General features: G+C 44.1%; 1 protein-coding gene across 1 annotated transcript in view; it reads right to left on the reverse strand.

The window, feature by feature from the left end:
• Positions 1–17387, reverse strand: part of NISCH (nischarin) — a 670823-nt gene that overhangs the window by 528886 nt on the left and 124550 nt on the right. The window contains 1 exon segment of the mRNA XM_053721022.1: positions 356–451. Coding sequence (XP_053576997.1) covers positions 356–451 — 96 coding nt within the window.

Genomic DNA, 17387 nt, shown 5'->3' on the forward strand with positions numbered 1-17387 from the left:
ACAGTTAAGAGCCTAGAAGCTTGCATATTGCATCAAGGCTTTTCAGCCGTTAAACAAAAATCTAAGCACTTATTGCGGATTGGCAGGGTAAAACTGTTTTAGTGCCTTTGAAATTGACTTTTTGTAGTGTAGTGGCTTGTACAAGTTTTTTTTTTAATGTTTTCCTTCTCATAACTCAAATTAAATAATTAGTAAAGGTTTTATGACAATCCTAAGCAAACAAACATGATAGATGTAAAGGTGTGTAAGCAATGCAGTCTTTTGTTATGAGAGTCCATGAAAGTAAATTTTGAGAAAAATCAAAATAATAAAACAGAGAGCATAAGGGTTTCTTTTCCCTCAAAGTCAACTGTACCTTCATTGAAGATGTTGAAAACTGAACACTCATTGTTGCCAAAGTACTTTTGCTAGAAGTAAGACCCATGATGAGTTTGGAATCACACTGACTGATCTACAAAAAAAAAAGCACATGACAGAGGAAATACAATAATTAATTACAAATGTAAATTATTTAAAATCAGCTATTCCCACTTATTATTCTATTTACTATGACCTTGTAATAAAAACATGCAACACTATGCAATGTTCTGTAATATCTGTCTGAAAATACATTTTGTTGCTGACAAGCTAAAGTCGTTCCAAAATATGTTTGTTGCTTACTGGTAATCAAAAATAATTCTCGGAAATTCATGTAATGAGCTGATAGAGTCAGATGTCTCATTTCCTGACAAACACAGTTACAAGCAAACTGTAAATCTTTCCACACAGAAGAGTGGTTTTTCTTAGTGGACAATAGATCAAACAACAGATGAAAGGAAAAGTAACTTTGCAGTAAACAAATTGCTTTTTTTCCCACCTTGTTTAACCCTTCAAAAAGAAAATGTATGCTTACCTGATAAATTTCTTTCTTTCCTGGCATGGAGAGTCCACAACGTCATTCCAATTAATAGTGGGATATTCAACTCCTGGCCAGCAGGAGGAGGCAAAGAGCACCCCAGCAAAGCTGTTAAGTGTAACTTCCCTTACCCATAATCCCCAGTAATTCAAAGGAAAATGGAAAAAGAAGAAACACAAGGGTATAGAGGTGCTTGAGGTTTACTTAAAAAAATGCAGAATTATAATTTAAAAAGAGGGCGGGGTCGTGGACTCTCCCTGACCGGAAAGAAATTTATTAGGTAAGCATAAATTTTGTTTTCTTATGGCATGGAGAGTCCACAACGTCATTCCAATTACTAGTGGGAACCAATACCCAAGCTAGAGGACACAGAATGGAAAGGGAGGGAGAACAAAGCAGAAGGACCTAAACAGAAGGCACCACCGCTTGAAGAACCTTTCTCCAAAAAGAGGCCTCAGCCGAGGCAAGAGTATAACATTTATAGAATTTGGGAAAAGTATGCAAAGAGGACCATATTGCCGCCTTGCAAATCTGTTCCACAGAAGCTTCATTTTTGAAAGCCCAAGATGAAAGAACATCCCTAGTGGAATGAGCCGTAATTCTCTCAGGAGGCTACTATCCTGCTGTCTCATAAGCAAAACGAATCATACTTCTTAACCAGAGGGAAAGGGTAGTAGAAGTGGCCTTCTGACCCCTACGCTTCCCAGCGAAAACAACAAACACGGCAGAAGATTTCTGAAAATCTTAGTAGCTTGTAGGTAAAATTTTAGAGCACGTACAACATCCAAGTTATGCAAAAGACGTTCCTTTTGAGAAGAAGGATTAGGAAAAAAAGAAGGAACAACAATTTCCTGATTAATGTTTCGATCCGACACCACCTTAGGGAAAAAACCCAATTTAGTACGAAGGACAGCCTTATCTGCATGAAAAATAAGGTACAGGGAATCATACTGCAGAGCCGAAAGCTCAGAAACTCTGCGAGCGGATGAAATAGCAAGGAGAAACAAAATCTTCCAAGATAACAATTTTATATCAACAACATGCATCGGCTCAAACGGAACCTGTTGCAAAACTTTATGAACAAGATTAAGGTTTCAAGGAGGAGCAACAGGTTTAAACACAGGCCTGATTCTGACCAGGGCCTGAACAAAAGCTTGAACATTTGGCAAATCTGCCAGACGTTTGTGCAAAAGAATAGACAGTGCAGAAATCTGACCCTTCAGAGTACTGACTGACAAACCTTTCTTTAGGCCACCCTGAAGAAAAGATAAAATACGGGGAATCCTCACCCAGCTAGAGCATCTATCAGAGCAGGCTTAAGATCTCTTGATCTTGAACCATACTTTGAAACCTTGGCGTTTTGATGAGACGCCATCAGATCCTACTCTGGAACCCCAGAGTTATCTGAGAGAACACCTCCGGATGGAGAGCCCAATCCCCAGCATGAAAAGTCTGTCTGCTCAGAAAATCCGCCTCCCAGTTGCCTACTCCTGGAATGTGGATGGCAGATAGGAGACAATCGTGAGCTTCCGCCCACTGCAGAATGCGAGTCACCTCCTTCATAGCCAATAAACTCAGAGTTCCTCCCTGGTGGTTGATGTAAGAGGTGATGTTGTCCGATTGGAATCTAATAAACCGGAATAAAGATAATTGAGGCCAAGCTACCAAGGCATTAAAGATTGCTCTCAACTCCAAGATGTTTATGGGGAGAGAAGGCTCCTCCCGAGTCCACAGGCCCTGAGCTTTTAGAGAGAACCAAACTGCTTCCCAGCCTAATAGGCTGGCATCCGTAGTCACAATCACCCAGGAAGGTCTCAGGAAGCAAGTGCCCTGAGCCAGGTTTTCCTGTGAAATCCACCACGAGAGTCTCTTGTTAGGGGATCCAGATCTATCCTCTGCGATAAATTTAAATGGTCTCCATTCCACTGACCGAACATGCATAGTTGCAGAGGTCTCAGATGGAACCTAGCAAAAGGAATGATGACCATGGAAGCCATCATCAGACCAATTACCTCCATGCATTGAGCCACTGATGGACGAATAGCCTACTGGAGAGAAAGGCAAGAAGCAAGAAGATTGGACCTCCTGATGTCCGTCAGGAAAATCTTCATGGACAGGGAATCTATGATTGTCCCTAGGAAACACAATCTTGTAAGCTGGTACTAGAGAACTCTTTTCCAGATTCACTTTCCACCAGTGGGAACATAGAAAAGACAACATCTCTGTATGAGATTTCGCTAGTTGAAAAGATAATGCCTGAACCAAGATGTCGTCTAGATAAGGCACCACAACAATTCCCTGGGATCTGATAGCTGCCAAAAGAGCCCCCAGAACCTTTGTGAATATTCTGGGAGCCGTGGCAAGACCAAACAGAAGTGCAACAAACTGGAAATGCTTGTCCAGAAAGGCAAACCTTAGAAACTGGTGATGATCCCTGTAAATACGCGTCCTTCAGGTCTATGGTCGTCATGAACTGACCATCCTGAACCAAGGGAAGAATGGAATGAATAGTTTCCATCTCGAAGGACGGAACCCTGAGGAATTTGATGAGACACTTTAGGTCTAAGATGGGACGGAAAGTTTCCTCCTTTTTGAGAACCACAAAGAGATTTGGATAGAATCCTTGTTCCTGTTCCTCTAGAGGAACGAACTGGAACAATTACTCCCAGGGAGGATAAGTCCTCTACGCGGTATAAGGAGGCCTCTCACTTTACTTGGTTTGAGGACAGTGTCGACAGGAAAAATCTGCCCCTTGGAGGGCAAGACTTGAATCCTATTCTGTAACTCTGGGATATTATGTCCACAGCCCAAGGTCTGGAACATTGCGTATCCAATCTTGCTGAAAAAGAGAGCCTGCCCCCCACCTGATCCAAAATTGGATCGGTGGCGGACCTTTCATGCCGATTTAGAATCAGAGGAAGGCTTTTTGTTTTGTTTTCACCTTATCCACAGGCTGACTGAACCTCCAAGAGGTATTGGCTTGCTCTGGTTTGGAAGAAGAGGAGAAAGACTTCGGTCCTTTAAAGTTTCGAAAGAAGTGAAAATTAGAATTCTGGCGACCCTTAGGTCTATTCTTCTTGTCCTAGGAAGGAAAGATCACTTTCCTCACGTAATTTCAGAAATAATGTCCGCCAAACCAGGCCCAAATAAAGTATAACCCTTATAAGATAAAGACAAAAACAGAATTTATGTTTACCTGATAAATTTCTTTCTCCAACGGTGTGTCCGGTCCACGGCGTCATCCTTACTTGTGGGATATTCTCTTCCCCAACAGGAAATGGCAAAGAGCCCAGCAAAGCTGGTCACATGATCCCTCCCAGGCTCCGCCTACCCCAGTCATTCGACCGACGTTAAGGAGGAATAATAGCATAGGAGAAACCATATGGTACCGTGGTGACTGTAGTTAAAGAAAATAAATTATCAGACCTGATTAAAAAACCAGGGCGGGCCGTGGACCGGACACACCGTTGGAGAAAGAAATTTATCAGGTAAACATAAATTCTGTTTTCTCCAACATAGGTGTGTCCGGTCCACGGCGTCATCCTTACTTGTGGGAACCAATACCAAAGCTTTAGGACACGGATGAAGGGAGGGAGCAAATCAGGTCACCTAAATGGAAGGCACCACGGCTTGCAAAACCTTTCTCCCAAAAATAGCCTCAGAAGAAGCAAAAGTATCAAACTTGTAAAATTTGGTAAAAGTGTGCAGTGAAGACCAAGTCGCTGCCCTACATATCTGATCAACAGAAGCCTCGTTCTTGAAGGCCCATGTGGAAGCCACAGCCCTAGTGGAATGAGCCGTGATTCTTTCGGGAGGCTGCCGTCCGGCAGTCTCGTAAGCCAATCTGATGATGCTTTTAATCCAAAAAGAGAGAGAGGTAGAAGTTGCTTTTTGACCTCTCCTTTTACCTGAATAAACAACAAACAGGGAAGATGTTTGTCTAAAATCCTTTGTAGCATCTAAATAGAATTTTAGAGCGCGAACAACATCCAAATTGTGCAACAAGCGTTCCTTCTTTGAAACTGGTTTCGGACACAGAGAAGGTACGATAATCTCCTGGTTAATGTTTTTGTTAGAAACAACTTTTGGAAGAAAACCAGGTTTAGTACGTAAAACCACCTTATCTGCATGGAACACCAGATAAGGAGGAGAACACTGCAGAGCAGATAATTCTGAAACTCTTCTAGCAGAAGAAATGGCAACTAAAAACAAAACTTTCCAAGATAATAACTTAATATCAACGGAATGTAAGGGTTCAAACGGAACCCCCTGAAGAACTGAAAGAACTAAATTGAGACTCCAAGGAGGAGTCAAAGGTTTGTAAACAGGCTTGATTCTAACCAGAGCCTGAACAAAGGCTTGAACATCTGGCACAGCTGCCAGTTTTTTGTGAAGTAACACCGACAAGGCAGAAATCTGTCCCTTCAGGGAACTTGCCGATAATCCTTTTTCCAATCCTTCTTGAAGGAAGGATAGAATCCTAGGAATCTTAACCTTGTCCCAAGGGAATCCTTTAGATTCACACCAACAGATATATTTTTTCCAAATTTTGTGGTAAATCTTTCTAGTTACAGGCTTTCTGGCCTGAACAAGAGTATCGATAACAGAATCTGAGAAACCTCGCTTCGATAAAATCAAGCGTTCAATCTCCAAGCAGTCAGCTGGAGTGAAACCAGATTCGGATGTTCGAACGGACCCTGAACAAGAAGGTCTCGTCTCAAAGGTAGCTTCCAAGGTGGAGCCGATGACATATTCACCAGATCTGCATACCAAGTCCTGCGTGGCCACGCAGGAGCTATCAAGATCACCGACGCCCTCTCCTGATTGATCCTGGCTACCAGCCTGGGGATGAGAGGAAACGGCGGGAACACATAAGCTAGTTTGAAGGTCCAAGGTGCTACTAGTGCATCCACTAGAGCCGCCTTGGGATCCCTGGATCTGGACCCGTAGCAAGGAACTTTGAAGTTCTGACGAGAGGCCATCAGATCCATGTCTGGAATGCCCCAAAGTTGCGTGACTTGGGCAAAGATTTCCGGATGGAGTTCCCACTCCCCCGGATGCAATGTCTGACGACTCAGAAAATCCGCTTCCCAATTTTCCACTCCCGGGATGTGGATAGCAGACAGGTGGCAGGAGTGAGACTCCGCCCATAGAATAATCTTGGTCACTTCTTCCATCGCTAGGGAACTCCTTGTTCCCCCCTGATGGTTGATGTACGCAACAGTCGTCATGTTGTCTGATTGAAACCGTATGAACTTGGTCCTCGCTAGCTGAGGCCAAGCCTTGAGAGCATTGAATATCGCTCTCAGTTCCAGAATATTTATCGGTAGAAGAGATTCTTCCCGAGACCAAAGACCCTGAGCTTTCAGGGATCCCCAGACCGCGCCCCAGCCCATCAGACTGGCGTCGGTCGTGACAATGACCCACTCTGGTCTGTGGAATGTCATCCCTCGTGACAGGTTGTCCAGGGACAGCCACCAACGGAGTGAGTCTCTGGTCCTCTGATTTACTTGTATCTTTGGAGACAAGTCTGTATAGTCCCCATTCCACTGACTGAGCATGCACAGTTGTAATGGTCTTAGATGAATGCGCGCAAAAGGAACTATGTCCATTGCCGCTACCATCAACCCGATCACTTCCATGCACTGAGCTACGGAAGGAAGAGGAACGGAATGAAGTATTCGACAAGAGTCCAGAAGCTTTGTCTTTCTGGCCTCTGTTAGAAAAATCCTCATTTCTGAGGAGTCTATAATTGTTCCCAAGAAGGGAACCCTTGTTGACGGGGATAGAGAACTCTTTTCCACGTTCACTTTCCAGCCGTGCGATCTGAGAAAGGCCAGGACGATGTCCGTGTGAGCCTTTGCTCGAGGGAGGGACGACGCTTGAATCAGAATGTCGTCCAGGTAAGGTACTACTGCAATGCCCCTTGGTCTTAGCACAGCTAGAAGGGACCCTAGTACCTTTGTGAAAATCCTTGGAGCAGTGGCTAATCCGAAAGGAAGCGCCACGAACTGGTAATGTTTGTCCAGGAATGTAAACCTTAGGAACCGATGATGTTCCTTGTGGATAGGAATATGTAGATACGCATCCTTTAAATCCACCGTGGTCATGAATTGACCTTCCTGGATGGAAGGAAGGATAGTTCGAATGGTTTCCATCTTGAAAGATGGGACCTTGAGAAATTTGTTTAAGATCTTGAGATCTAGGATTGGTCTGAATGTTCCCTCTTTTTTGGGAACTATGAACAGATTGGAGTAGAACCCCATCCCTTGTTCTCTCAATGGAACAGGATGAATCACTCCCATTTTTAACAGGTCTTCTACACAATGTAAGAACGCCTGTCTTTTTATGTGGTCTGAAGACAACTGAGACCTGTGGAACCTTCCCCTTGGGGGAAGTCCCTTGAATTCCAGAAGATAACCCTGGGAGACTATTTCTAGCGCCCAAGGATCCAGAACATCTCTTGCCCAAGCCTGAGCGAAGAGAGAGAGTCTGCCCCCCACCAGATCCGGTCCCGGATCGGGGGCCGATATTTCATGCTGTCTTGGTAGCAGTGGCAGGTTTCTTTGCCTGCTTTCCCTTGTTCCAGCCTTGCATTGGTCTCCAAGCTGGCTTGGCCTGAGAAGAATTACCCTCTTGCTTAGAGGACGTAGCACCTTGGGCTGGTCCGTTTTTACGAAAGGGACGAAAATTAGGTCTATTTTTTGCCTTGAAAGGCCGATCCTGAGGAAGGGCATGACCCTTACCCCCAGTGATATCAGAGATAATCTCTTTCAAGTCAGGACCAAACAGCGTTTTCCCCTTGAAAGGAATGTTTAGTAGCTTGTTCTTGGAAGACGCATCAGCCGACCAAGATTTCAACCAAAGCGCTCTGCGCGCCACAATAGCAAACCCAGAATTCTTAGCCGCTAACTTAGCCAATTGCAAAGAGGCGTCTAGAGTGAAAGAATTAGCCAATTTGAGAGCATTGACTCTGTCCATAATCTCCTCATAAGGAGGAGAGTCACTATCGAGCACCTTAATCAGTTCATCAAACCAGAAATATGCGGCTGTAGTGACAGGGACAATGCATGAAATGGGTTGTAGAAGGTAACCCTGCTGAACAAACATCTTTTTAAGCAAACCTTCTAATTTTTTATCCATAGGATCTTTGAAAGCACAACTATCCTCTATGGGAATAGTGGTGCGTTTGTTTAAAGTAGAAACCGCTCCCTCGACCTTGGGGACTGACTGCCATAAGTCCTTTCTGGGGTCGACCATAGGAAACAATTTTTTAAATATGGGGGGAGGGACGAAAGGAATACCGGGCCTTTCCCATTCTTTATTAACAATGTCCGCCACCCGCTTGGGTATAGGAAAAGCTTCTGGGAGCCCCGGCACCTCTAGGAACTTGTCCATTTTACATAGTTTCTCTGGGATGACCAAATTTTCACAATCATCCAGAGTGGATAATACCTCCTTAAGCAAAATGCGGAGATGTTCCAATTTAAATTTAAAAGTAATCACATCAGATTCAGCCTGCTGAGAAATGTTCCCTAAATCAGTAATTTCTCCCTCAGACAAAACCTCCCTGGCTCCCTCAGATTGGGTTAGGGGCCCTTCAGAGATATTAATATCAGCGTCGTCATGCTCTTCAGTAACTAAAACAGAGCATCCACGCTTACGCTGACAAGGGTTCATTTTGGCTAAAATGTTTTTGACAGAATTATCCATTACAGCCGTTAATTGTTGCATAGTAAGGAGTATTGGCGCGCTAGATGTACTAGGGGCCTCCTGAGTGGGCAAGACTCGTGTAGACGAAGGAGGGAATGATGCAGTACCATGCTTACTCCCCTCACTTGAGGAATCATCTTGGGCATCATTGTCATTATCACATAAATCACATTTATTTAAATGAATAGGAATTCTGGCTTCCCCACATTCAGAACACAGTCTATCTGGTAGTTCAGACATGTTAAACAGGCATAAACTTGATAAGAAAGTACAAAAAACGTTTTGAAATAAAACCGTTACTGTCACTTTAAATTTTAAACTGAACACACTTTATTACTGCAATTGCGAAAAAACATGAAGGAATTGTTCAAAATTCACCAAACTTTCACCACAGTGTCTTAAAGTCTTGAAAATATTGCACACCAATTTTGGAAGCTTTAACCCTTAAAATAACGGAACCGGAGCCGTTTTAAGCTTTAACCCCTTTACAGTCCCTGGTATCTGCTTTGCTGAGACCCAACCAAACCCAAGGGGAATACGATACCAAATGATGCCTTCAGAAGTCTTTTAAAAGTATCAGAGCTCCTCTCACATGCGACTGCATGCCATGCCTCTCAAAAACAAGTGCGCAACACCGGCGCGAAAATGAGACTCTGCCTATGCTTTGGGAAAGCCCCTAAAGAATAAGGTGTCTAAAACAGTGCCTGCCGATATTATTATATCAAAATACCCAGAATAAATGATTCCTCAAGGCTAAATAAGTGTTAATATCAATCGATTTAGCCCAAAAAATGTCTACAGTCTAAATAAGCCCTTGTGAAGCCCTTATTTACAATCGTAATAAACATGGCTTACCGGATCCCATAGGGAAAATGACAGCTTCCAGCATTACATCGTCTTGTTAGAATGTGTCATACCTCAAGCAGCAAAGGACTGCAAACTGTTCCCCCAACTGAAGTTAATGCTCTCAACAGTCCTGTGTGGAACAGCCATGGATTTTAGTTACGGTTGCTAAAATCATTTTCCTCATACAAACAGAATTCTTCATCTCTTTTCTGTTTCTGAGTAAATAGTACGTACCAGCACTATTTGAAAATAACAAACTCTTGATTGAATAATGAAAAACTACAGTTAAACACTAAAAAACTCTAAGCCATCTCCGTGGAGATGTTGCCTGTACAACGGCAAAGAGAATGACTGGGGTAGGCGGAGCCTGGGAGGGATCATGTGACCAGCTTTGCTGGGCTCTTTGCCATTTCCTGTTGGGGAAGAGAATATCCCACAAGTAAGGATGACGCCGTGGACCGGACACACCTATGTTGGAGAAAGCTTGGTTTTTGAAGTTACATCAGCCGACCAGGATTTTAACCACAGAGCTCTGCGAGCTAGAACAGTGAAGCTAGATATCTTAGCTCCCAGTCTATTTACCTGCATGTTAGCATTACAGATAAAGGTATTGGCTAGTTTAAGAGCTTTAATCCTATCTTGGATCTCCTCTATTGTAGTTTCTTCTGATATCAGACAAGGCATTGCACCAATAAGATGCTGCGCCCGCAACCGAAGCTATACTTGCTGCAGGTTCCCACTGTAATCCCTGATGGATGTACATCTTCTTACTTAAGTAAGCCTCTAGCTTTTTATACATTGGATCCTTAAATGAACAACTATCCTCTATAGGAATGGTAGTTCTTTTGGCTAGAGTAGAGATAGCTCCTTCTACTTTAGGCGCGCCATGAGTCTAGAATGGAGTCAGCAACAGGAAACATCTTTTTAAAAACAGAATTTATGTTTACCTGATAAATTACTTTCTCCAACGGTGTGTCCGGTCCACGGCGTCATCCTTACTTGTAGGGATATTCTCTTCCCCAACAGGAAATGGCAAAGAGCCCAGCAAAGCTGGTCACATGATCCCTCCTAGGCTCCGCCTACCCCAGTCATTCGACCGACGTTAAGGAGGAATATTTGCATAGGAGAAACCATATGGTACCGTGGTGACTGTAGTTAAAGAAAATAAATTATCAGACCTGATTAAAAAAACCAGGGCGGGCCGTGGACCGGACACACCGTTGGAGAAAGTAATTTATCAGGTAAACATAAATTCTGTTTTCTCCAACATAGGTGTGTCCGGTCCACGGCGTCATCCTTACTTGTGGGAACCAATACCAAAGCTTTAGGACACGGATGAAGGGAGGGAGCAAATCAGGTCACCTAAATGGAAGGCACCACGGCTTGCAAAACCTTTCTCCCAAAAATAGCCTCAGAAGAAGCAAAAGTATCAAACTTGTAAAATTTGGTAAAAGTGTGCAGTGAAGACCAAGTCGCTGCCCTACATATCTGATCAACAGAAGCCTCGTTCTTGAAGGCCCAAGTGGAAGCCACAGCCCTAGTGGAATGAGCTGTGATTCTTTCGGGAGGCTGCCGTCCGGCAGTCTCGTAAGCCAATCTGATGATGCTTTTAATCCAAAAAGAGAGAGAGGTAGAAGTTGCTTTTTGACCTCTCCTTTTACCGGAATAAACAACAAACAAGGAAGATGTTTGTCTAAAATCCTTTGTAGCATCCAAATAGAATTTTAGAGCGCGAACAACATCCAAATTGTGCAACAAACGTTCCTTCTTTGAAACTGGTTTCGGACACAGAGAAGGTACGATAATCTCCTGGTTAATGTTTTTGTTAGAAACAACTTTTGGAAGAAAACCAGGTTTAGTACGTAAAACCACCTTATCTGCATGGAACACCAGATAAGGAGGAGAACACTGCAGAGCAGATAATTCTGAAACTCTTCTGGCAGAAGAAATTGCAACTAAAAACAAAACTTTCCAAGATAATAACTTAATATCAACGGAATGCAAGGGTTCAAACGGAACCCCCTGAAGAACTGAAAGAACTAAATTGAGACTCCAAGGAGGAGTCAAAGGTTTGTAAACAGGCTTGATTCTAACCAGAGCCTGAACAAAGGCTTGAACATCTGGCACAGCAGCCAGTTTTTTGTGAAGTAACACCGACAAGGCAGAAATCTGTCCCTTCAGGGAACTTGCAGATAATCCCTTTTCCAATCCTTCTTGAAGGAAGGATAGAATCCTAGGAATCTTAACCTTGTCCCAAGGGAATCCTTTAGATTCACACCAACAGATATATTTTTTCCAAATTTTGTGGTAAATCTTTCTAGTTACAGGCTTTCTGGCCTGAACAAGAGTATCGATAACAGAATCTGAGAACCCTCGTTTCGATAAAATCAAGCGTTCAATCTCCAAGCAGTCAGCTGGAGTGAAACCAGATTCGGATGTTCGAACGGACCCTGAACAAGCAGGTCTCGTCTCAAAGGTAGCTTCCAAGGTGGAGCCGATGACATATTCACCAGATCTGCATACCAAGTCCTGCGTGGCCACGCAGGAGCTATCAAGATCACCGACGGCCTCTCCTGATTGATCCTGGCTACCAGCCTGGGGATGAGAGGAAACGGCGGGAACACATAAGCTAGTTTGAAGGTCCAAGGTGCTACTAGTGCATCCACTAGAGCCGCCTTGGGATCCCTGGATCTGGACCCGTAGCAAGGAACTTTGAAGTTCTGACGAGAGGCCATCAGATCCATGTCTGGAATGCCCCACAGCTGAGTGACTTGGGCAAAGATTTCCGGATGGAGTTCCCACTCCCCCGGATGCAATGTCTGACGACTCAGAAAATCCGCTTCCTAATTTTCCACTCCTGGGATGTGGATAGCAGACAGGTGGCAGGAGTGAGACTCCGCCCATAGAATGATTTTGGTCACTTCTTCCATCGCTAGGGAACTCCTTGTTCCCCCCTGATGGTTGATGTACGCAACAGTTGTCATGTTGTCTGATTGAAACCGTATGAACTTGGCCCTCGCTAGCTGAGGCCAAGCCTTGAGAGCATTGAATATCGCTCTCAGTTCCAGAATATTTATCGGTAGAAGAGATTCTTCCCGAGACCAAAGACCCTGAGCTTTCAGGGCTCCCCAGACCGCGCCCCAGCCCATCAGACTGGCGTTGGTCGTGACAATGACCCACTCTGGTCTGCGGAATGTCATCCCTTGTGACAGGTTGTCCAGGGACAGCCACCAACGGAGTGAGTCTCTGGTCCTCTGATTTACTTGTATCTTCGGAGACAAGTCTGTATAGTCCCCATTCCACTGACTGAGCATGCACAGTTGTAATGGTCTTAGATGAATGCGCGCAAAAGGAACTATGTCCATTGCCGCTACCATCAACCCGATCACTTCCATGCACTGAGCTATGGAAGGAAGAGGAACGGAATGAAGTATCCGACAAGAGTCTAGAAGTTTTGTTTTTCTGGCCTCTGTCAGAAAAATCCTCATTTCTAAGGAGTCTATTATTGTTCCCAAGAAGGGAACCCTTGTTGACGGGGATAGAGAACTCTTTTCCACGTTCACTTTCCATCCGTGAGATCTGAGAAAGGCCAGGACAATGTCCGTGTGAGCCTTTGCTTGAGGAAGGGACGACGCTTGAATCAGAATGTCGTCCAAGTAAGGTACTACAGCAATGCCCCTTGGTCTAAGCACAGCTAGAAGGGACCCTAGTACTTTTGTGAAAATCCTTGGAGCAGTGGCTAATCCGAAAGGAAGCGCCACGAACTGGTAATGTTTGTCCAGGAATGCGAACCTTAGGAACCGATGATGTTCCTTGTGGATAGGAATATGTAGATACGCATCCTTTAAATCCACCGTGGTCACGAATTGACCTTCCTGGATGGAAGGAAGAATAGTTCGAATGGTTTCCATCTTGAACGATGGAACCTTGAGAAACTTGTTTAAGATCTTGAGATCTAAGATTGGTCTTAACGTTCCCTCTTTTTTGGGAACTATGAACAGATTGGAGTAGAACCCCATCCCTTGTTCTCTTAATGGAACAGGATGAATCACTCCCATTTTTAACAGGTCTTCTACACAATGTAAGAATGCCTGTCTTTTTATGTGGTCTGAAGACAACTGAGACCTGTGGAACCTCCCCCTTGGGGGAAGTCCCTTGAATTCCAGAAGATAACCTTGGGAGACTATTTCTAGCGCCCAAGGATCCAGAACATCTCTTGCCCAAGCCTGAGCGAAGAGAGAGAGTCTGCCCCCCACCAGATCCGGTCCCGGATCGGGGGCCAACATTTCATGCTGTCTTGGTAGCAGTGGCAGGTTTCTTGGCCTGCTTTCCCTTGTTCCAGCCTTGCATTGGTCTCCAAGCTGGCTTGGCTTGAGAAGTATTACCCTCTTGCTTAGAGGACGTAGCACCTTGGGCTGGTCCGTTTCTACGAAAGGGACGAAAATTAGGTTTATTTTTTGCCTTGAAAGGCCGATCCTGAGGAAGGGCGTGGCCCTTACCCCCAGTGATATCAGAGATAATCTCTTTCAAGTCAGGGCCAAACAGCGTTTTCCCCTTGAAAGGAATGTTAAGTAGCTTGTTCTTGGAAGACGCATCAGCCGACCAAGATTTCAACCAAAGCGCTCTGCGCGCCACAATAGCAAACCCAGAATTCTTAGCCGCTAACCTAGCCAATTGCAAAGTGGCGTCTAGGGTGAAAGAATTAGCCAATTTGAGAGCATTGATTCTGTCCATAATCTCCTCAAAAGGAGGAGACTCACTATCGACCGCCTTTATCAGATCATCGAACCAGAAACATGCGGCTGTAGCGACAGGGACAATGCATGAAATTGGTTGTAGAAGGTAACCTTGCTGAACAAACATCTTTTTAAGCAAACCTTCTAATTTTTTATCCATAGGATCTTTGAAAGCACAACTATCCTCTATGGGTATAGTGGTGCGTTTGTTTAAAGTGGAAACCGCTCCCTCGACCTTGGGGACTGTCTGCCATAAGTCCTTTCTGGGGTCGACCATAGGAAACAATTTTTTAAATATGGGGGGAGGGACGAAAGGAATACCGGGCCTTTCCCATTCCTTGTTAACAATGTCCGCCACCCGCTTGGGTATAGGAAAAGCTTCTGGGAGCCCCGGCACCTCTAGGAACTTGTCCATTTTACATAGTTTCTCTGGGATGACCAACTTGTCACAATCATCCAAAGTGGATAATACCTCCTTAAGCAGAATGCGGAGATGTTCCAACTTAAATTTAAATGCAATCACATCAGGTTCAGCCTGTTGAGAAATGTTCCCTGAATCAGTAATTTCTCCCTCAGACAAAACCTCCCTGGCCCCATCAGACTGGGTTAGGGGCCCTTCGGAAATATTATTATCAGCGTCGTCATGCTCTTCAGTATCTAAAACAGAGCAGCCGTGCTTACGCTGATAAGTGTTCATTTTGGCTAAAATGTTTTTGACAGAATTATCCATTACAGCCGTTAATTGTTGCATAGTAAGGAGTATTGGCGCGCTAGATGTACTAGGGGCCTCCTGAGTGGGCAAGACTCGTGTAGACGAAGGAGGGAATGATGCAGTACCATGCTTACTCCCCTCACTTGAGGAATCATCTTGGGCATCATTGTCATTATCACATAAATCACATTTATTTAAATGAATAGGAATTCTGGCTTCCCCACATTCAGAACACAGTCTATCTGGAAGTTCAGACATGTTAAACAGGCATAAACTTGATAACAAAGTACAAAAAACGTTTTAAAATAAAACCGTTACTGTCACTTTAAATTTTAAACTGAACACACTTTATTACTGCAATTGCGAAAAAACATGAAGGAATTGTTCAAAATTCACCAAATTTTCACCACAGTGTCTTAAAGCCTTAAAAGTATTGCACACCAAATTTGGAAGCTTTAACCCTTAAAATAACGGAACCGGAGCCGTTTTGAACTTTAACCCCTTTACAGTCCCTGGTATCTGCTTTGCTGAGTCCCAACCAAATTTTCACCACAGTGTCTTAAAGCCTTAAAAGTATTGCACACCAAATTTGGAAGCTTTAACCCTTAAAATAACGGAACCGGAGCCGTTTTGAACTTTAACCCCTTTACAGTCCCTGGTATCTGCTTTGCTGAGTCCCAACCAAGCCCAAAGGGGAATACGATACCAAATGACGCTTCAGAAAGTCTTTTCTAAGTATCAGAGCTCCTCTCACATGCGACTGCATGCCATGCCTCTCAAAAACAAGTGCGCAACACCGGCGCGAAAATGAGGCTCTGCTTATGCTTTGGGAAAGCCCCTAAAGAATAAGGTGTCCAATACAGTGCCTGCCGATATTATTATATCAAAATACCCAGATAAAATGATTCCTCAAGGCTAAATATGTGTTAATAATGAATCGATTTAGCCCAGAAAAAGTCTACAGTCTTAATAAGCCCTTGTGAAGCCCTTATTTACTTGCTGAATAAACATGGCTTACCGGATCCCATAGGGAAAATGACAGCTTCCAGCATTACATCGTCTTGTTAGAATGTGTCATACCTCAAGCAGCAAGAGACTGCACACTGTTCCCCCAACTGAAGTTAATTGCTCTCAACAGTCCTGTGTGGAACAGCCATGGATTTTAGTGACGGTTGCTAAAATCATTTTCCTCATACAAACAGAAATCTTCATCTCTTTTCTGTTTCTGAGTAAATAGTACATACCAGCACTATTTCAAAATAACAAACTCTTGATTGAATAATAAAAACTACAGTTAAACACTAAAAAAACTCTAAGCCATCTCCGTGGAGATGTTGCCTGTACAACGGCAAAGAGAATGACTGGGGTAGGCGGAGCCTAGGAGGGATCATGTGACCAGCTTTGCTGGGCTCTTTGCCATTTCCTGTTGGGGAAGAGAATATCCCTACAAGTAAGGATGACGCCGTGGACCGGACACACCTATGTTGGAGAAAACAGGGAGAGGTGAAAAAGAAACCCCTGGTTTACCCCCACATTCCTGAGCTATACATGTCATAAATCTTGTCTGGAACAGGAAAAACATCCACAGAAGAGGGAGAATCATAAACTCTATTAAGTTTAGTAGACCTTTAAGAATTGACAGCAACCGAAAGGTTCAGAGTCGTCCAAAGTAGCTAGAACCTCCTTCAGTAGCAACTGGAGATGTTCAAGCTTAAATCTGAAATTAACTTCTTTAGATTCTGAAGATTTTCCCCAATTGTGTCAGAGTCTGAGATCTCACCTTCAGAAGCAACTGAAGTATCCTCCTCATCAGACATTTGGGAAAGGTTGACCAGCGCAGAATTAGAGGGGTAAGAAACATTAACCAGCAGAAAAATGTTTAGAATTTCCTCTTACGCTTACCCGAAGTAGGGAAAGCAGATAAAGCTGCAGACACCGCAGAAGTTATCTGTGCAGCAAAGTCTCCTGGCAAAAGAACACCACAGGATGTTGCTGAGAGGAGCTGCAGAGCCGTCCCAAATCCCTTTCCCAACACTTATCCCCCCTCTCCATCATTTCCACTCACAAATTATTTGCCGTAGCGGTCCCACCCGCTCCCTCCCACACACACCCTCCTGCCCTCCTCAAACTCCCTGCAGCGATGGGCCGGCCTCCCTCCTATCCCTCCCATGCCACCAACAATTGGCATCATCGCTGGCCAATGCGGAGCAGGCACCGAGGGTATTGCATGATGCCTCAAAATCAAGGCATCGCTACAATACCCTAAAAGCCTGGAAGCGATCACAGTCGCTTCCAGTGCTTAAAATCCCTAAAGAAGTACAGGGTACGTCCTTGGTCATTAACGACCGGTTTATGTAGGATGTACCCTGTACGTCCTTGGTCGTTAAGGGGTTACAATTTCAAGGTGTTTACTGTACCTTTAAATCCAGTTACAATCTAATAGGATCCTGTAGCACAGTGAAAGCACACTTCCTAGCCCATGGAG

This window comes from Bombina bombina, chromosome 7 (genome assembly GCF_027579735.1).
Source record: "Bombina bombina isolate aBomBom1 chromosome 7, aBomBom1.pri, whole genome shotgun sequence".
In the NCBI taxonomy this organism is placed as follows: Eukaryota; Metazoa; Chordata; class Amphibia; order Anura; family Bombinatoridae; genus Bombina; species Bombina bombina.